Below are 21855 nucleotides of genomic sequence, written 5' to 3'. Positions count from 1 at the left end.
CCAATATAAAAAATCAAGTTATTTGGGTATTAGAAAGTGGTTTAGACTGAAAAATTATCAAAAATACTCTTGATCTGATACAGGCGAAGTGCAAATTAACCCCAAAGGTGATGATTGTTTTAGAAACTTGAGGATATGGAGCAGGAATCGTTACTCGTTGGCCAATATGGCTAAAAATACCAGTTTGGCCAGCACGACCAGATTCTGATTCTATTGGAGAATAAATCGTGTCCAATTTAATCATAAGCGGATTTAATTGCAGCTGGTAATCGAGGTTTTAATTACCCCAGAAATACCTACACCTCTGAAAATTCAACTGTGAGCACCTGCATTGTAAGATCTGCTACAAATAGAGGTCAGAAGCAAATTAATATATAATTTAGGGGAAAAAAAATTAGGGAAAATATATAAATTAGGGGAAAAAAATTTAGGGAAAAAAAAATTTAGGGAAAAAACCAGAATATTCTTGAAGTATAAAGGCTTAATTTGAGTTTTGAGGGCTGCAAGTACAAACAGGGCTCGGAAGGAAATAGATACGTAATCTAGGGGAAAAAAACAGAATAAAGGTTGAAATATAAATGCTTAATTTGAGATTTGAGGGCTGTGAGTGCAAACAAGGCCCAGAAGGAAACAGATACGGAATTCAGAGGAACAAACCAGAATATTGTTGAAGTATAAAGGCTTAATTAGAGTTCTGAGGGCTCCTACCCGGCCAGACACGGAGTCTCCCTGCGGAGTGCGCGGAGCCGAGCGTGTTGGTGGCCACGCACTGGTAGACACCGGCGTCGGCCGCGGTGACGCCGCGCAGGCGCAGGCGGGTCCCGGCCGGGAGGTGCCGCAGGGATGGCCGCAGCAGAGCCGCGTCACGGAACCAGGCGATGGTTGGGGTGGGGGTCCCACCGGCCTCGCACCAGAAATGCACCGTCGCGCCGGCCACCACCGTTTCATCCCGTAAGCCCCTGGAGATGGAGGGAGGTTCTGAAAGGGAAATAATTTTATATAAAGTATGTCAATATCAGAGTTGAGTCCTGGAAAAAAACGCTGCGAAACATTATGCGAACTTATCACGTACAATGCGTCGCATCCTTCTAGTTCTACGCAGCTTAAAGTTGTTTTGTTCCGCACATTTATTTTAAGGGTCTCTCTCTTTTATTGTGTTAATACTGTAAAAAAAACACCTGTATTTTCAAATATAAGCCCCATAACAAGAGGTGTGTTATGTCAACGACCTGTTTTCTGAGTTACTTTAACGTATGCATTTCAAAAATCAAACCAAAACCTCAAAGGACAGGAAAATCTGCAACAAAAGAGAGGTTAGGAGCTTGCAGCCACACAAACCAGGTCAAATATATTTCTTTAGCTTTTGTTTTTTGTCCTCGTCCAAACATACCACTTCTCCTTGCCAGCTTTTTGCTTATATACACTCTCAAAAGAGAAATATCTGATGTCTGGTGTGTTACCGACACCGTATCCCACATACACTTGGCGCTCCACAGAAAAATAAATAGATGGGTTCTTCCCTCCGAGTTTATTATCCTTTACTGTTTGATTATTTCGGGAAGGATTTGAAGACATAAATAGCAATGGATTTTAACTTGGGAGAGATGACGAGCTGCGGTCTTTATTCCTTATTTTACTACGCTTCAGTTGAAAAAGCATGTTTGGTTATTTGCAACCAGATGCCAAAACCAGCAAGCGAATAAGCAAAATTTTGGATGCGAAAACGTTTTTTTTTGTTTCTTACCGAGTACGGTGAGCGAATAATTGACGTATTTCACTTCTCCGTCTCTGTCTCCCACCATGCAGGAGTAGTTCCCGGCATCGGACGCCTCCAGTTTGTCGGTGACGAGGTGCGAGTGGTGCAGCTGCCAGTGGCCGTCGCTCGGCGCAGCACGGCCGTCCCTGAGCCAGCGCGGTGCCAACCGCCCGGCCACCACGCACTCCAGCGTCACCGCGCTGTGCCGCGGCAGCGCCAGGGCCTGTGGAGCCAGCGGGTGCAGGATGCGGAAGCCGCGCGAGGGAGAGGCGCCTAATAAAACAAAAAGTAGAATAAATAGATTAAATAGATTAAAATTATCACTGAGTGTGGCAGGTGCGCTCGAGCCTCCCCAGGCAAACCAGCAGCAGTTTGGTTCAGGCTCCAGATGAGGGAAAGGCCTGATCTGTAGCCAAGAGTTCCTGTTAGGAAACCCACAAGGTGCAGAATGGCACCTGAACCCCAATAACTTGTGGGTTCAGGGAGCCTCATGCAGACTTTTCCTACTCTATGCAATTTAACTATGAGTCAACCACTTTATTCTATGAATACAACAGCAGCCTGGATGAGCCACTTTGAGCTCTCCCTGCCAAATAACCGGCTGTACGGCGATGGTTTTATCAGTGGATGAGCCCAACTTAAGTTTAATATTAATCATTTAGCTTAAGTAGATGCACACTAATGAATTATTTAGAGACACAAGGTTGCGCAATTCTTAATATACTCTTTGCTTCATGTTACTTGGTAAACTGGAGTTGCTAAAATGTTAAGCCGTGAAGTTCTGCTCCTATTTACCAAAAGCAACTACAAACTACACTGAACAATTGCAAGATAAGGCCTATGTTGCACTTCACTGAGAAGAAAGGATTTATGCAGACAGAACAGCACCTGCAAGGTTACGGACAATAAACAATGTCTACAGCTGAACAAAACAAAGGCCCACGTGGAATCAGAGAAGAATATCCAGAAATTCCACCCCAAAATCAGTTTTTAGTATTTGCAGCATCCCTTTTTCCAGGGGTAATTGCTCTGTCCTCTCAGGATTCACGAAGCAGCCACAAGGGGAAATAAGAATTAAAGGTGCGAATAACGCAGGACGGATTTTACATAGAGACTAGCAGATATTTCTGCTAGTACACCCAGCCTAAAAAAATCTTCGGGATGTTATTGATTCAGTTTGAAACGTGCTAATTTCGGACACTCACGTGTCACGACGAGTTTTTGTCCGGCGAGTTCTGTTCTGAGATCACCGGTCACCGGGTTGTACGCGGCGCATTTGTAGGATCCTTCGTCTTCTAAAGACACGTTCAAAATCTGCAGGTTTCCAGATGGAAGAATTAGGTACTTGTCTAAACAAGAGGGGGAGGAAAAAAGAAAAATACATTTAGCTTCAAAAAATGGCTTACTTTTCAAACTTTTTTCTATTAATTTGTCAGATGTATCAATGTGTTCCAAACGTGGGGTCACAAAGAATCGGCACTGTCACGCGAAATATTTTAATTCGCGAAGGCGGGTTTAGATAAAAGCTTTTGTTGGCCGTTCATATTACTGACCAGGGACATAAAACTTCTCACCTGTTGATTTTTCAAGCCATTTTCCCCGCATTTGGAAGCGAACCTGCGCCTTGGGGTGACTTTCCGGCACGTTGCAGCCAATCAGCGCCGTCCCGCCTTCCTCCGCCACCACCGCCAGTTTTGCCACCAGAGCAAAATCCGCCAGACCTGGAAGCGATAAAAGGTTCAGAGCAGCCTCGGGAGAGGGGATTGAACAGTTATTGAACTGCTTGTTTAATAATAAATAGTATTTCTGTTTAAAATGGAGGTGAAATTGTCTTTCTGCTGAGGACAGCGGTGCTACCAGCTCTACAAAAAACCTCAAAAAGGAGAAAAAAGGTGTGAAAACGGCTCTTAGCGTTCAAAGTATCTTCTAAATAGTGAAGTTTTTCTAGGGTAGCCACCCGGAGAGGGTCTTGCTATGGGTCAGTAATTTACCAAAACACTCACTTCTCGTCGCTTTTAAGAAATTCTCCTGCCGGGGGGATTCTTGACATGGTCCATAGAGGAGGAGCTGGTGAGAAATCACTTAAATCCCGCTCGACAAAGACCCGATTCAGCCAAAACATGTTCGCGGAGGAAGATTATTAATATATCAGAGGAATGGTATTAACATATTCCCATTCTCGGCACCGCAGCACCTTTTCCGCAGGGAAAACATCGCCCTTTCTCTTCTAAAGCTCTCAAAGATCAAATAATTTCCAGACGAAGCGCTAAGGAGAAGGCTGATTAGAAGAACTGGGAAGAAGGGAAATTGCACCTAAAAGGACAGAAGGTTGTCCCCACTAAATAATTATTTCTATAAATATATAGATATATATTATTATAACGGTTTGAAGGGACTTTTGAGGTCCCTAACCCAACTTTGGGCTCAAAATAAGGTTATTGCCGATGCTAAAATTGATCAGTTGTGGATTTGTCCAGTTGAATTTTGAAAAACGTCCAAGGATGGAGACGCACAAGCCCTGCGGGGGATTTGTGCCACGGACGAATCACCCGATAGGCCCCAGGAATAAAAAAGATTGGTAAAAACGTGTAACTTATACCTCCTGAGGAGTCGAAGATGAACGATGCAAAGCAGTTGAGGTTGATAAAATTAGTGAGGGATATAACGAATATCTTGATTTCAGTAAAGAATTTGACACAGTCTCCCACAGCATCCTCACAGCAAAACTGAGGAAGTGTGGACTGGATGATCAGGTAGTGAGGTGGACTGCAAACTGGCTGAAGGAGAGAAGCCAGAGAGTCGTGGTCAATGGGGCAGAGTCCAGTTGGAGGCCTGTATCGAGTGGAGTCCCTCAAGGGTCGGTACTGGGACCAGTATTATTCAATATACTCATCAACAACTTGGATGAGGGAACAGAGTGACTGTCAGCGGGTTTGCTGGTGACACCGAACTGGGAGGAGCGGCTGACACTGGAAGGCTGTGCTGCCATCCAGAGACCTGGACAGGCTGGAGAGATGGGCAGGGAGAAATTTAATGAAATATAACAAGGGCAAGCGTAGAGTCTTGTATCAAGGCCAAAAAAACCAAAATTGGTTCCCCTGGTGCCGCCATTTTGAGCCCTGAGGTGATTCTGGTGCTGCCGTTTTGAGGCAGCTTGGGGGTCACTCCCTTGTTCTCCTGCCCCTCTGCTCTGCCCTGGGGAGGCCGCATCTGGAATATTGTGTCCAGTGCTGGGCCCCTCAGGTCCAGCAGGACAGGGAACTGCTGGAGAGAGTCCAGCGCAGCCACCAAGATGCTGAAGGGAGTGGAGCATCTCCCGTGTGAGGAAAGGCTGAGGAGCTGGGGCTCTGGAGCTGGAGAAGAGGAGACTGAGGGCTGAGCTCATTCATGGGGATCAATATGGAAAGGGGGAGTGTCAGGAGGATGGAGCCAGGCTCTTCCGGGTGACAGCCAGTGATAGGACAAGGGGCAGTGGGTGCAAACTGGAACACAGGAGGTTCCACTGAAAGAGGAGAAGAAACTTCTTGATGGTGAGGGTGCCAGAGCCTGGCCCAGGCTGCCCAGGGAGGTTGTGGAGTCTCCTTCTCTGCAGACATTCCAACCCGCCTGGACACCTTCCTGTGTAACCTCAGCCGGGTGTTCCTGCTCCGGCGGGGGGATTGCACTGGATGAGCTTCCGAGGTCCCTTCCAGTCCCTGACATTCTGGGATTCTGTGAAAAATGAACTTACTGGCCATGGAGACAATCGCGGGGCTGCTGAGGACGGCGCCAGCGCTGGTGTTGGCCACGCACTGGTAGCGGCCGGCAGTGCCAGGGCCGAGGGAGCGGATGGTCAGGGACCCCCCCCGGGTCTCCACGGCTCCGGCCGCATTGGCCACACGCTCCCCGTTGAACAGCCAGGCCAGGCGGGACGCGGCAGGTTCGGCGGCGCAGCGCAGCCGCACGGGCTCACCGCGCTTCCCCACGGTGGAGCACGGCTCCAAAATGAAGCGTGGGGTCAGGTCTGAAAGGAAAAAAATACCAAAAAAAATACATATATTCACTTAATAAGTACCATTTTGCATTAACTCATAAGTTTAATGACACCTTGACTTGTTGACCATATTCTGGTTCATTAACATTCCCAACGCTGCTGTTCACAAACTGTCATCAGAAAATTAAATATTCCTAAAAAAACCCCTATTCATCTCAAAATAAAGTGCCTCTCAACTCCATTTTGCTCGTGATACCCAAGTGGGTGTCGCCTTTTCCTCCACGAGCGGAACTTGCGACAAATTCCTGTGAACGCCGGGGAAAACTTGGAGACACGACTCCAAGCCTGCGGCAATTAAATTCAACATATAGGAAGGGCAACATACATCCCCAGGCTCTGAGTCTGCAGAATTAATAAAAAGTAGCAGGATTAAAAAAAAAAAAAAAGCAGGATAAACAGCAAAGGTTCTTGTTAAATCCAAATACATGGACTTTATCAGGGTGAGAGCGACGAATCAGGCGCCCGTTATCTTTAAGATGAGCAGAAACAGGAAAAGCTGCTAATAAATAAAAGGTTCAGCTGCACAAAACTGGGTTATGAGATTCTGTTTATTTGCCAGATGAAAATTCCTTCTTGTCGGGAGGGAATTTTTTGCCCGTCCCGGCCAGCGAAACACTGGGAATTATTTCCATTTGTTGTCTATGTGATTCTTTGCTGAAGATTTTGTACAAAGGGAGCAAGGAGTTCACACCGGTAACTCCTATTTGCTTAGAAACAGGGGAGAAAAAATAAAATTAAATTAAAAATAGGCAGGGGAAAATAATCTCTAGTTTGTAAATAAGCTGAGGAATTCCAGAAAGTCAAGGTCATATTAAGTGAAATCAGTTTTCTTGTAGGTGGAGCCCTTGGTTCATGTTTTTCTTCTCAAGTCGGTCTGTGCTTAAATAGATGAATTTCAGACGAGAAACATTGCATTTTTTGCAGAACCATGAATTATCTGCATAAACAGCAAATAAAACTGGAAATTAAAGTGTGGCTTCACTTTAAAAAATTAATTAAACCCATAAAAACTCTGTCCAAGCGTCTCACACCACAAGTGCATTTTGAGCTTTTCGTTTAGAAAATCATTTTTCCCGTTGTTTTAGTTCGAACTTCCAGGGATACGAGGGGAAAAAAACTAAAATGTTTTTAGCTCGTCAGCCACCAAAAGCCACTTTCATCTTCGCCCGTGACACCGACATGAAGTCGGAATTGGTAGCACTGACCCCGCAGCTGGAATTTATCTCCTCCGACCGCTTGGAAAAAAAAAAAAAAATCAAATTCACCCCTTTCGCTTCTAACGCCAGGCTATGAAGTGCTAAAAGTAGTAAAAGCTGCTTTTTTGGTGCGGTTACGTTAAGACAAGCTGACGACACAGAGCAGATGTGGCGATTAAAACCAGCCCTCTGGTTTATTTTTGAGACGCCAGGGCCGTTCCAAGCGCGGCCGTCACGGTTCAAAGATGCAATTTTATCTCCCCCGCGAATTTCGAACCCTCACAGGAAAGCGGGACGCGGCAAAATCAGAGATTCTGAATGACGAACCAAGTGTCTTCCATGTTCTTTTCTGAAGTAACGTCATGTGTCGAGCTTAAGACTGAGTTTAACTGCTCTGTGCTGCCTTAAAAGCAAACTATCAATGAATTAGCAGCTCCAAATTCTTGCTGGTGCAAAATCCAGGCTTGATCTCCAGAATCTGAAGGATTTGTGTCAATCTGGCCTTACCTGAAGCGTTGGTGGCGACAAGCGCAGCGGCGGTGGCGAAGAGCAGGGCCTGGAATCGGTCAGGCCACGGCCTCATAGCGCCGGACTAAAGACACAGCGAGCGCCAAGCTCCGGATTAAGCTGAGGCACTGAAACAACTGCAAAACAAACAGATTAAGGCGGGGGTTAAGTCTCAAAACTCACTCACAACAAAGTGGTTAAAGTTTAAAATAAAAAAGGGGCAGCCAGGAAACAGTCAATGTTCTTCGCGATATAGAAACCATCTGTAAAAATGAGTTGGAAGTTGAATTTAACGATGTTTCCAAGTGCTATTTTTAATATAATTTTTTTTCCGCATCTGCGCCAAACTTGATAAATTAGACCCATTCCCAAGTGGAGGAATTAAAGTCCAATGTAAACAGCTTATCTATTAGAGATAATACTGTTTGCAAACCATCAGTATTTGCCCGTCTATCACTGGGCAACGCTCATTTGACAAGGTTTTAATTAATCTACGCGCCGCGGCTCAGAATCGCTCAGTACCTGCTCAGCAAGATGGCACCTGCTTGTTCCTTTTGGTATTTCACAGCTAAATCGTGGCAAATCTACTGAAAAATAATCACTACTACTAATATTATTGGCACTTATATTCCCTGCTTTCTCATATGCATTTCTGGGGTATCTTTGTGCATTTTTATCTACGCGAGGCTGGGTCTTTCCTTGACCATCCTCCTCGCTTCCAGAGCCAAAAAAACACCAAACTATAGCACAAAACCAGCAAAATACAAATTAAATCGCTAAGCCAGTCTGGGAAATGGTATTTCTAAGAGTCTCCACCAAACACCTGCTTCTCCATGGAAGACAAATAATCCGCTCGCTTTAATTTTCTATTTGCCTGGTGGACATTGATGATGATTAATAAGATTTGGGTTCGCTTAGCGCGGTTACTTCATTTATCAGCCCAGCCGCATCATTTCACCGCTGATAACAGCCAACATATATTTTCAACATCTCATATATTAGACATGTGTGTAAATATGTACAATAAGCAGGAATTTTATAGAAACAAGTGCAACAATTTGCAGAGAAATAACTCTATTTATCAAGCGCTCGCGGAGCCATTTGCTTTCCAAGGAGCAAAATGGTTTATTTAACAATAAGAGTGTTTTCTCGCTGTAAAAATATATATACATTTTTGCGAAATAAGCCTTGGGAAAAGACTCCAATAATAATAAAAGGATCTTTATAGAGCGATTTGCTTCTCCACCACAGGATTCTAATGATAATTTGAGACGGTCGCCAGAAAGTCCGGAGTTTCGCTCCCGTTTTCGGGCGGTTTGACGCGATCCGGCCGATTTCTTTCAGCTGTCGGGAAGAGGCGGCGAATCCTGGGCGGGTTTGGGAAGAGGCAGATGGCGGAAAGCGCTTGGGTTTATTTGAATTTTCGCTCCACCAGAGTAAACACCCCGAGAACTTGTTAACATCAAACACTTCGCTCAAGAGGGCTGGGGGGCAGCGGCGCTTTTTTTTTTTTTTCCTTTTTTTGGCCTAACCTTCACTATTTATTTACAAAAAGCAATGAAACGTCTATTCCCGGTCAACTTTAACCCCGGCACATGGAGCTACCGGCTTCTTTCGCAGCTGGGATTTTTTAAACGAGGCCGGCTCATTATCTTTAACTAAACTTTATCTTTGGGATCGACTTGATCCAGGCTCTGATTTCTCTCTGTTTTTCTTTCTCTCACCGCCAGTATCAACAGCGACTCCTCGTTTGACCCCCGCGTCGGGTTTTTCGCAGTGAGATCAGCTGGAAAGCCACAAAGACTACAGGAAAATCAAAGAAAAATATTCGCTTTAATCGGAGCAGCATCGTTCAGTAATGACAACTGGAGTTTCTCCGACATCTGCTTCGGAAATTCACTGGTAGATGCAAAACAAACCCAAAAATATTTGCTTTTTTTGCTTGAAAAGCCCCTTGCTCGGTGCAGAGGGCGAAACCACAGCTCAGAGTTTTGTGGTCTTCAAAAACCCAGCAGAAAAACCTCGTCTCTAATACTATATTAACACGTAAGCGGGTGTTAAAAGACTTTAGGGATGGGAAAACCCGACTCTTCCCCTTTGCCAGCATCTCCATAACCCTGAAATCCCATTTAGACACTCACGGGGGCCTTGTAAAATAAACCAGGAATTATTCGGATAAATAAGAATAATATCCGAGGTTGAATTGAGACAGACGTGGATCAAACCCTTCCCAGTTTCACCAGCGATCTCTCCATGGCAAATATTTATATTTTTCTTGCTTCCACCAAGACATTTTCATCTCAGGTCTAATTATTTTCCTCCAACGCTCAACCCGAAGTTGCTCACAGACACATAAAAAGAACATTATCTCATACACTTTTTTTTTTTCCCCCTTTTCTGATGTTTTTTTTTTCAGCTCCCTGAATCATCTTCCTGCCACCTCATGGAATAACTTGGTTGGAGGTGACGCTCAGGATCATCGAGTCCAACTGTAACCTAAACCTGGGACTAAACCACGGCCTTAAGAGGGACTTTTAAACCCCTCCTGGGCCAGCAGGTCCACCCCTGCCCTGGGCAGCCTGTTCTCCAACCCCTTTCTAGGAATTTTTTTCCCCCCCGATTTCCAATCTGAATGTTCCCTCTCATCCTAATTTCGTTTTAACTTGCTCCCCGAGATTGTTTCCGCAGCTAAAACAAAAATCGCGGATTGGCGAAGCGCAGAAATTCAGAGTGAACGAAACGCCCAGAATTAAAACGCTGTGACTTGAGTACAACAAAAATTGTGGATTTGCGAAGCACCTGAATTCAGAACAAACAAACCCCCCAAAATTAAGTAAAAGGCCGCGGCTTTAGAGCAAGCGAGACGAGTTAGATCATTAAATCTCACACCGAGGCACCTTAAAAAAAAAAATAAAAGGAAGGTATTGAAGGGCATTCCGAGAGCGAGCGCTCAGACATTCCTGCGCGCCAGCTCCTCGGTGACCGGCGGGGCCTTTGATCAACCCCGTCCTCCCGGGGTCCGGCAAAATGAGTGGAACAGCTGGTAGATGGACTCGGTTTCGCTTTTTGGAACCCCCGGGTCTCACTCAGGTTTATTCGCATCCCCCGGTGCCCACGCGTCGCGCCGTCCCCCTCGCAAAGACGCAGGTTCGAAAACCCCTCGCAGGTTCAAAAACCAACCGAGCCACGTTGAAACGTCATTTTTCTGAATGCTTAACGAGCGCTCAATTAACACGGGGCTTTAAAAAGCGACCGCGGCACCTCCGGCGTCCCTCCCCCTCCCATCTTTTTTTCAGGCTCTCAATCGAGGCAGCCGAGCGTGCAAACCGATCCTGTCGCCAGCAAAAGCATTTCCTTTCACCGCGGTCAGCACTAAGGGAAAAAAAAAAAAAAAAAGAAGACAGGGGGAAAAGAAAATGGAAGTGACTCGGGAGCCGTGGCACCGAAAAGGCCAGACGAGCGAGGAAATAATCAACTCCACATGAGGCGCTGGGAGCGCGGCACAAAGCGAAGGGCAGCGCGAGCCGCCCCGGGAAGGGTCAGCGGGACAGGGGGGTCAGGAGCTGCCAAAACAGAGCCAAAAAATTTAAAAAAACCCACACCACACCAAAAAACAAACAAAAAAACCACCACACCACACCCCAACCAACCAACCAACAAAAAGGCGAGAGGTGGCAGCTAATAAAAGTCAAGCGCTCCCGTTTACTTGCCATCTCTGAAGCGGCGGTTAAATTAAATTCCAGGAAGGCGAGCGATGGAGATAAGGAGCCAGGCTGTTGTTGTTTTTGTTTTTTTAAATATACCATAATTAGGTGTTAGTGTTGGAGTTATGGCATCACAGATGGGATTTCATGAGTGCGAGCAATAAAATGACGTACTTCAGAAAACGCACCAAATTCTCCCTCGTGCTCCTGCCAGCCCCGCGTTTTCTTGATCCTAAAACAATCTGAAAGGGAAAACCCCACCAAAAAATAAATAATTGCTGACAGTGACCCTATAAACCAAGATATAAAATGCAATGAAACAAACTCAAAGGCGTCTGCGGCAGCAAGCCCAATTTAAAAGTTACGAGGAAAAGCGCCCTTTAATGTTACGTTCATATTTATGACATTTTAAGCAAATGAACCCTCAAGATCCTTATCGGAACAACCCAAAGGGGAGAAATTGTTGTTGCACAAACTTTTTCAGCCCTCGCCTTGAATTTTCAGAACATCCAGTGGCCAAATGGAGCAGCGCGATCCCAAAACCCGTCTGTTGTTCCCACTTAATGATTAAATTGGGATTTTTTAAATACTTTTTAGGCAACATGCTCCTTGTGTGAAGCTTCATGCGATTTAAACCTGCCCCGCAAATCGGTAATGAAGCCCGAGAGCAATGTGGGGGGCTAATAATATATTATATTAGTGATTATTGTCAACAACAGCAGGAATTTACTTAAACTCTGGCATAGGCCCAGCATCAAAAAAAAAAAAAAAAATAACAGTATTGGCCTAAAAACATGACCTAGAGATTTTTTTCACCGAGTTGCTCTTTGGATTTTGCTTCCAGGCCTGGAAAGTCTCAGGGTCAGTATCAGCTGTTGGACTCGGATCAGAGTTGAACTTTATCAAGCCCCACGTAGAACTCAGGGGATTAATGGAGAGACTTTTTTTTTTTTTAAGAAGACAGTTAAGATCACTCAGAAACTTAATTTGCGCTCCAGTATTTCAGAAACACCTTGAGTTTCAAGCCTCGCTCTTGGTGGACATATGGTCTTGATAGAAGAGTGCAGGCTTTGGCATTGGCCGCCGAAATGAAATTTGGGAGCCGAGCGACGAAAAATTTAACAGTTTGTGTGCTGAGCCACTGCAGAATGTGGCCAAAAATGCACCCAAGTCACCAGTATTTTAATCGACAGGCGTACAAGCTCTAGTTGGGGAGATTTCCACTACAAGGAAAAAAAAAAACCAACCAAATAAATTATTGCAGAAGCCATGCTTTCTTAGCCACAAGCAGGCCTGCCAATTAGGTTAATTTTATTATTAACTTCAGGGAAAAAATAGCTGAGACAGTCCCCCCCGCCGGCACGCTAATGAAGTGGGGATGGTTTCTGCCTCTTCTCGCCTCAGGGGTAGAAAAAGAAGAAAAAGAACAGAGCGTTAAGCTAATATACAGCTCCACAGGGCTGAGGTTGTGCTGAAATGCCTAAATACAGGGGTTTTGACTGAGTGATTTCTACCAAAATTGAGGTTTTAGCACCAGTTTAAGCCAATTTAACAGCGGCAACACCTTGGGTCAGGACCTGGCTTGTTCCCTCCTATCTGCAGCAACGATCGATCGCGCGGCCGCCGCCTGAGTCAGACCTGGCAGATCCAGCTGCAAACTCAGCCAAAGAACAACAAAAAATGAGGTTTAAAGTGTTCACCTGGGCGAGGGAGCAATTTCATCCATGAAAACTTCGCTCTTGAACAGCGCAAGGCCTTAGATCAACTTACGTTAATAAGCTCTGGACTGCAAGAACGCCAGTAAAAATGAAGAAAAATTAAATATACGCATACAAAACATGACGCGCCATCCAAATTACCCGAGCTACGCGTGCACACTCGAGTTGTGTCATTGCCTCTCCAAAAAATTTGCATTTTGCATGTCAAGGACAATCGCCTGTGTTTATAATTTCTACAAGCAGAATCAAGCTCGATTCAAAACAAATAAGGATTAGAAGCACAGGCTCGCTCTGAGCATCAGCAAAACCTGTCAGACCCTCAGTAGCCTCCAGCAACGAGCTGGAAAAAAAGCAGGAAAATGGGTTGGTTTTTTTTTTTAGCTGCCTTACCCCGAGTCCAACTCGCTCTGTTGCAACTTGCCAGGATCCACGCTCTGCATGACTATTAAATCCGCACCTGCAGCCAGAATTTATAGCAGCTCCGTCCACCGCTGCCTGACGTCATCGGCAATTAGGAGCCTGCGAACTCGTGGCCGCAGGACACGGTCGTTAAGTCGCCATCGTTAGCTGGAATCGCGTGCAAGTTTTGACTCGGTTTCCTCCGCAAAAGCATCGGCTTGAAATCGCCGCTTTTGACGCCGTTGCGGGCGACGCCACTGAACCCCAGTCTCCTTATTTAAAAAGCAAACAGCTGAGGGAGAAAGCAGAAAAGAGCCTTGTCCTGATTAAAACAAGATTTGAACAATTCATCCTTATTGCTCTCCTCCCCTATGCTCAACCTGGTTTCCAAGTTGATGTCAGGATTCTCCAGCAAAAACGTTTCCGAGCTGAACCTAGAGGGATGGAATCCCAACGTGACGGTATTCCGCAGCAAAATAATCCCATTAGCTTCAGGCACAGATAAAAGCGGTCGCAACGCAGCAGCTAGATGGAAAAAAATTTAAAAAAATGTGTTGGTTGGGGCAGGTTTGCTCCCACGCGAGGAGGAACAGAACACAGGGAAGGGTTTGAGTTGGAAGGTCTTGTCCAACCGAAATGATTCTATGATTCTATAATTTATTGCCTTCCTTGTGCCAAAGAACATCGATCAAGCTTCGCTCGACAACCACAAAACCGCAGCCTGACGGTTCCACCGCTCCGCAGCTCCCGAGTGGAGGCCGGGACCCTGGCCCGGGCGGCATTTGGGGACAGGAACATGAAGTAGCCACAGGTGGTGAGTCAGAGCCCTCAATCTCCTCCCGCACGTCAGCTCTTCCCAGCAGAACCAGCCCGAACACGAGCGACCGATAGGAAAGTCGTTAAAGTTTCATCATGGGGAGAGTTTTCCGGCGGGTTCAGCCGCCTGTTTTCACTCGCACAAACTCATCCCACTTTGCTGAATTCTGGCCGGAGATTCCAGGAGCCAGTGTCCCCAAAAAAATAAAATAAAAGGCATGGAGAAGGTTCCAGACTCTTCATGGCTGCACCACAAGACTTTACCGCCGAGCTCAGCAACATGCGGGGGCCTCGCGACGATAACGTGGGATGGAATCGGTCCCGGCAGCCGGTTCGGATCCAGCAGATAGCAAGAAAAACAAGATGAAGCAGTGCCACAGCATCACTCTTCGTTTAAACTTGGCAAAGAACAGCAATGTTGCCTTTTTTTTTGTTGGCTTCTCTTTGTGGGTGGGGGTTTTTTTTAAAGCAAATCTCAGCCTGAAAGGTGCCTGGACTTTTTAATATTTGGGGGATTCGAAGGGACGCCGCTCGTACACTTGCCAGACGCCAGATAAGTCAGGAACGCCTTGGTCGAGCATCTGCCTCCCGCAATATATACATTGCCAGCAATATATACATTTCTAGAGTGAAAATAAACAGCTTTGCACCTTTGGCTCAGAGCGGGACTTGAGCTTCTTTGACATCCTCAACCCGCAGCCGAGGAATAAAGGTCGGAAGGGTGAGGGTTACTCACAGTTCTCTTGTTCCAACTGACAAGAATAAGGGAATTTTTGGTCTTGTGTCGTAGCAAGAAGGCAGATTGGGGTGTTTGCGGAGGATCTGGTGTCGCTTCGTTGTGTTTTACTGTAACCTGTAAGAGGCGTTGCAGAAAAAATGGGAACACACACACACGTTTCCACGCGGCGGTTACACACGATACGCTAATTAGCCGGATTTGAAAGCGCGATCTATGCCCCGAAAAAACACCCTGGCGCAAATACCTGCATTTAAAGTGACATCATTAAGCCCGAAATCTCAACATATTTTGAGAGTTTTGATAACAACGCTTTTGATTCCATCCGTTGCCAGCTTCCTTCTACACCCTGACAAAGATTCCAAGTGTACATTCCTCTTTCATTCTGCAACAGGGATTAGTGGCAGGAACAGAAAACATCTCCTGTTCCAAAAAACCCTTGGGGTTTTCCTCTTCAACACACATTTTTATGAGAGGAGACTCAAATCTGCGATCCGCTGTCACTGCAAAGTACTTAGGCAACACGTATCGGAGCGAAACAGCAAAACACACCTTTTGAAAAGGCTCCTGAGGAACAAAAAGATTTCCGAAGCTACTGTGAACGTGAAATAGCTGCTCAGAAGTAACAAAGCTTTAGGAAAATCCAGGCCTAGGCTTGAGCGTCTGCGCACGCGGGTGTAAAAAGGGGGGTAAAAAAAAAAGGAAAACCACATGTTATTGTTTAGTTTGACTCTGCAAGACATTTAATCTGTGTGGAGTTGGAACATTACACAGCAAAAGCCTTCGGCTCCCAGAAATTACGCACAGCCAAGACCAGCAAAACCCATTCGGCAAACGGGGAAATGCCGTTTTAATGGAAAATAGCGGAAATTCTCCAGAATATGGCTGAAAACAGTAACATTTTGCCAGTAAAACTGGGGACTTTGGGGTCCTGAGCAGGGGGAAAATGCACTCCGAGATCTGTAGCAATCGCAGGTCACAGCCTCGTTGAACCAACAGGACCCACCCGCGACATGACCATGGACGTCAAACTAACAAGACGCAGTTATCCCAGTAAATCCACAGGGATGAGAACAGATTTAGCTGCACAAATTCCACTCCTAAAGTTGTGCAACTCCTTTTCCCAGCCTCGCGTGTGCAATAACGAGGACTCTGTGTGATAACGACGACTCTTCATGTGTCACCAGGAGAAGATCTTGGGTGTGCGGCTCCGGAACGATCCCGACCAGCTCCAAAAGCCACCAAGCTCCAAATGCCACCTTCGTATTTCCACTTCGATGCCACCCATTGCCACCTCCTTGTCCCCAACGAGCTCATTCCCCCAAATCACAGTTTTCCAGCTCCTTTAAACAACATTTTTCTTTGATGTCAGGGCACTGAGAGACCCGAGGAGGTGCCAGCATTAACACTCCCACCCAGGGTAAGACGGACGTGCACATGGGTGACGTCACGGCCCAGACAGGTGACGTCACATCCCAGACGGGTGACATCACATCCCAGGCACCTTGTCTCCAAGCTGAGCCTTGGCAGAGCCACCGTTTAATCTTCCCTTCGTTCCGGGGGCGGGGGCAGAGCGCCCGCAGATTTCAGCAAACTCAATGAAACGGTGAAGAAAGAAGCTTTTCAGCGACAGGCGGGGAGGAGAAACATCGGCATATTAAACAAATCATCTGTTCAGGGCACCGGCTCCTACTTGTCCTCAGTTATATTATTCGCTCGAGAGCGGGTTAATCCATCACCGCAAAGGAATCTCCTGATCGCGGAGATAAAGGCAACAAGTCACGCACTGTCTGTGGGTCCCTCCTTGAAAAATCGCTGGCCTTGCTCATACCCTTATTTGGGCCGAGCCGAACAAACAAGAAGCAAAAAAAAAAAAAAGAAAAAAAAAAAAAGGAAAACTGAAAAAATACCACCTGATTACAGCAACTTTGCTTGGATCAGGTAGAGGGTTTTAACTCTGTTTGCTGCAGAAGGGGCCACATTAATTGTCCTTTATTTGCCATGGTTGCCCAGATGGGACTTGTCGTCATGCGAAGGGTCACCTGGGGGTTACCTCCTGAACCGGCATGCAAAAAAACCCATCATTTCTTTGAGGATTATTTAGAGCGAGGCCCTTTATCCAGATAAATGGTTTGTTTTACTTGGTGAGGACCAGGAAAGGAAAAACTCCCCAGTACCAAGAGCATTTCCAGCCAGAACAGGCTGCCGCTCACACACGAGGCGCCTGCAAAAAATACGACAAAACACACGACGAAACACTCCCAAAATATGACAAAATATCCCCAAAATACAACGAAACGTCGCCAATATGTAAACCAGCCCCTTTGCCTTTCTCTTTTTTCTTTTCTCCACAAGGAAAAGCCAGGTCTGCGAGGCAGGCTGGCTTTGTAAGGCTGCGAAGTAGGAAATCTTCAGCTTGTCTCGGAATTAAACAAATAAGGCTCAACCGCTTGATTCATTAGCGGATATGACGGGTCCAAGTCTGTGGGGAAAACTCAACAGCGAAAGCCAGGGGATAAATCAAAGGCAGGATCAGCCAGGTGAGGCCGAGGGCGTGGTTTCACCTTACACTTAAGCCAAGCCTAAAGCCAGATGCTGCCAAAAGGGACCGTCTCCTTCCCCCCGCTATGCTTGGCTCCCCCTTTTTGTTCAGTTTCAGAGGATTATTATTTTATTTTCCCCCCCTCTCCTGCCATTTTAGTGAGTTTAATCGGCAAGATACCAACTCGCAAGGCTCAGCATCCAGAGCGCGGTTTTATGAGACAGTGAAGCCAATTTAAAAACCGGCTGCTGCCAAAATGGGTTGTTCCCTCCGCTTCCACACACACCCCAGAGGCCTCTCCAGTCATTGGGGCGGAAGATTTAGCAACTGCGGAACCGCGGGGCGAAATCCAGCGAAAGTTCGGAGCGTTTTTTTTTTTTGGTTTTTTGAAGGGTTAGTTAGTGGGGAAGAGGCAGGAACGTACCTGCTGCCTCCTGCGGCGGCGAGTCCTGGGAGCTGTAACGTGAAACTGCGCCCAAGGAGCCGGGGAATTGGAGAGGGAAATAAAAGGAATTAAAAAAAACAGAGTCCCACCTGGATAGAAGAGCTCCGAGACACGTCGTGGGGATGGGAAATGGGAAAACAACCCACCTTGCAATGATTATTTTCCCTCCTGTTCAAAGACGGGAGGTATTTCTTGCGGAGAAAGAACAAGCCAGGGCTTAATGGGAAAGGCAGGTGGGCTGGATGCACAAGGCTGGGCCCGGGTAGGCTGGACACGCCGTTTAGCCTAAAGTGTCACTGGAAAAATTGGCAGCCGCAACAGAAAGGGAGAAGCGGGGTGGGGAAATTTAAGTGGAAAACTCTGCTGCAGCACTGGACGTCATACTGAGGTATCTAGCAAGGAAGTTACCGGAAGAACACTCAAAAAAATGAAAAAATATATATCTATACACACAGAGGAAACTTTTCTAACCATTCTTGGGTAGCTAGAGGTCTCTCGTTAGCTAAATTAACAGAGCAAAGAGGTTTTTTTGCTGAATTCGCTGAGGACAAGATCCCAGAGGGAAGGATGGGGGAGAAGAGGACACTCAACACCAGGGCTTGCACAAGGAGCATTAAGCCAGGCCTAAGACCAGTCATCTGTTAACAAACCAGCTCAAAATAGCAAAAAAAAGCGTTTGGAGAGCAGTTTGGTCCCCACATACCAGCTTTAAGAGCTGGGACTACAAGACAAGCTGGAAAAAAAATTAAGAAGCAGGAATTTGAGCGATTCCACTTGATACAAGATTTAACAGCTTCAACAAGTTTTTAAGCTCGAATTTTTGCTCGATCTCAGCCCAGGTGCAGCCAGGAAATGGCTCAAAAGCTCCTGGGCCCACTGCAAAACCAGAAAACCCATAGAAAAACAAGGGGGAAGGTGGCAGAACTCGCTCGCTACACAAAAACCTGAGTCTACACATCAAGGTCAAGTTTACAGTATCAATTAATTCTGACAAATTAGACGCCGCTGAACAAAAGATGTCAGGCAGGTTTCCACGCCGATCAAAGCGGTTCCGGATAAAACATTATCTGGAATTCCAGATCTCAACAGGTTCGTGGGTGAAGCCACGCTCAGTCTCGAGGCCTCGTTAGAACCGAGTTCATTGGCAAATTCACATTTTCATGTCGTTTTGTGCCAGAGCATCACATTAAACCCACCCCCCCCTGCCCCCGAGATTCCCAGGATGGAAAAAGGAAGATGCAGAGTAGATTTTCCAGAAAGAGGCTCTTAGAGATGGTGTGAAGAGCAGGTTTGGTGCAAGGAATGGGACACCAAGGTGAAGTTCAATGCCTTTTCATATATAGAATTAGAAACAGCTCACGCTACCTATGTAAACCTTTCTCATAATGCTCATTTTGCAGCAGACAGATGATATATGTGCACGTACAAACCCTCACGTCGAGGTATCGGCTTGTGACCTAAACATCAGGCACCGCTTTATTCCCAATGTGATTTAATCCCGGTCCGCTCGGGATTTACGAGATGCCGAACGCCGGCCCAGCCGTGTGCTCACAGTTTCCACACCTGCAGAAGCAGTTTTGAAACGAGCCAGTGTTATTTTTTTAAGCTCTTGACAGTTAAAAAAAAATCCTCGGGTGACATCACCTGAAGCCCAAGCGCAGCTGCCTCGCGCCTTGAGCCAAAGTAAGCACGAGCCTGGCTTTATAGGCTCGGCTTAAGGCACAGCTTGAGATAATGAAAGTGCCAGGGGGATTTGTCCCTGTAGCAGAGTCAGGACTCTCCTGATGTGGTTTTTGAGATGAGAATGGCCAAGTTTAGGACCAGTGGAGCCCAGCAAGCCAGCAGAGGGAGCATGCAGTAGGCCCGGCCTAAACGCTGGCTTTGCCAGCGCCCAAAGGGCTGGGAGGCAAATAAAATAAAATAAAATAAAAAAGAGCACCAGGTAGACCTGGCATCCCACCAAACCCCAGAGCTTGCAAAAGGATAGAAGATAACCACAAAAAAACCAACAAAACACCTTTTAACATGCAGGTAACACAGTGGATCCTATCCCAATATTTCTATTTGTGACTCTATGTTTAAATAACCAAATATGTTTGAGGCTTCACGAGCCTGCGGATTTTTCTGGGATGGACACGGAGCCTTTGGGAGGTTTGGGAGAAGGGATTTACAGGGAAAAAAAAAATATGTTTATTTCTTTTGAACAGAGCAGCACTTCGTTATCAAGCCCTCTCCACACAACAAGGCTCATAACTGCTTTATAAAAATAATTGAGGTTTGGTTTAGATGTATTTGAGTCACATAAGCTTAGGTTTAGCTTGGTGGAATAAAAGCATTAGAGCACATAATATCAAGTTTAACAGAAATCATGCTGTGATAAGTTCACCGTTATTCAATATGAGAATTTTTGGGATGTCGCAATACGGAGGACTCAGCAACCACTACCCCAAAAGCGCTTTTTTCCTCCTTAAAGCCATGGGCAGGTCGGACGTCCCATAAATCGCAAGCGTCAAAACAGCAGAGCTGTGGAGATGAGCAGCGAAGCAAACGGGATTACCTGCTTTGTTGAAAGCAAACGCCGTGAAGGACATTAAAACAAAAAAACTCAGAAAATCCAAGTTTAGGCACTGCTGTGACCGGTGGCAACGGTGGCGTTTGGGTAAATAAATTGTATTTGTGGTGCATGTGTGAAGGACACAAGTTGCTGAGTAAACAGCCCTTCAGAGCTGACAGTTTTACAGCCTGCTCAGAAACCTCCCAGCGCAGAGACGCAGCAAAACATTTGGGAAAAAAAGCAGTAAAAAAAATTTAAAAATTAAAAAAACCTATGTAAAGCCATCACATTGACCCATTCACCAATACTTTTTAAAAAGTTACGAGGCGGGGAGCAAAATAAATGTCGCCTGTTTTCTGCCCAACAGTTGAAAGTTGTGTGTTAACACCTGAAAAACATTTGACTTTTGGTTTAAAAACACCAAGACTGAAAACACGCAACAGTCGACTGGAAAGTTCTTTCATTAAAAGTCAGCGAGTGTGTAATTATTATTTTTTTTTTCTGGCAAAGAGACAGACAAAGCAAGCCGAAGTAATTGCAAATTTGAGAATTGGAGGATGAAGGCACCTTAATGCAATAAAAAAGAGAAAAATAATCCGAGTTAAGGTGTCAGGATGTTTTACAGCCAGAGTCCTCGGGCACTGCACACCAGCTCTCAATTTAGGGCTTCGAACCACTTTAATCGCAGATAAAATGATTAAAAACAAGCAATTTTAAGATGGTTAAGAGGGCAGACGTGTCGCCTTCGAGCAGAGCAGCCTTTTAATGACAAAATATAGCGAGAGCCAGAGCAACTTTCACTGCGAAATGAGACTGTAAATCAATCCCAGACCGGAGGCAGCGAAATTGCGCTCTGAGGTAATTTTTTTTTTTTTTTCCCCCTCCAACTCAAAGCGCTCTCTAAATACAGTTTGAGACTGAGTGGCGGGGGGGGGTGGGGGGATAAATAGTAATAATAAAGTCAGATGGTTTGAATAAACGCAGCGCCTGCGCTTCCATAAGCCGCACATTGATTTTTGCGGGGGACACACATGATTTTTGGGGGGGACACATATTGATCTCGGGGGGAAATACACACGCTGCCCCCACACCGACCCCTCAGGTGCCGGCTCCGGGCTCCGCCGCCTCACGGAGCCCCGTTCCCAGCGGCGGGGACCGGCTGACAGGAGCCGAGGAGCCGCCGCCACCTGCGGCCATGTCCGTGTCCCCCCCAATTCCCGTCACCTCAGCCCCGTCCCGCCCTCGCCGCGCGCGTGCCCCCTCACAGCGCGGCGGGAAACCGGGCGCCCTTTTTTACCTCACGGCAGCAGCAGCAGCCGCCGCCGCCCCCTCCCCGCTCCCGCTCGGCGGCGGCTCCCCAGGACATTCCAGGGCGAGCCGGCGGACCGGAGCCTCCATCCAACGCCGCCCGGTCGCGCCGCTTATCTCTCCGTGTCTCTCACCCGCTCC

General features: G+C 46.4%; 1 protein-coding gene across 3 annotated transcripts in view; it reads right to left on the bottom strand.

Annotated features, from left to right (window-relative positions):
• The window catches only part of CDON (cell adhesion associated, oncogene regulated), a 43007-nt gene extending 21152 nt beyond the window's left edge, over positions 1 to 21855 (bottom strand). For all 3 annotated transcript variants that reach the window (XM_065651871.1, XM_065651873.1, XM_065651872.1), the window contains exons 1-7: positions 21704 to 21855; positions 7493 to 7629; positions 5487 to 5759; positions 3331 to 3477; positions 2962 to 3105; positions 1745 to 2029; positions 709 to 978 (exon numbers count right to left, since the gene is read on the bottom strand). In XM_065651871.1, the coding sequence (XP_065507943.1) occupies positions 709 to 978; positions 1745 to 2029; positions 2962 to 3105; positions 3331 to 3477; positions 5487 to 5759; positions 7493 to 7568 (1195 nt within the window). In that variant the 5' untranslated portion in view covers positions 7569 to 7629; positions 21704 to 21855. The remainder of the gene's footprint in view (positions 1 to 708; positions 979 to 1744; positions 2030 to 2961; positions 3106 to 3330; positions 3478 to 5486; positions 5760 to 7492; positions 7630 to 21703) is intronic.

This window comes from Caloenas nicobarica, chromosome 26, assembly GCF_036013445.1.
Source record: "Caloenas nicobarica isolate bCalNic1 chromosome 26, bCalNic1.hap1, whole genome shotgun sequence".
Taxonomy (NCBI): Eukaryota; Metazoa; Chordata; class Aves; order Columbiformes; family Columbidae; genus Caloenas; species Caloenas nicobarica.
Note: the sequence above shows the minus strand (reverse complement) of the source record. Positions and strands in the feature narration are given on the sequence as shown.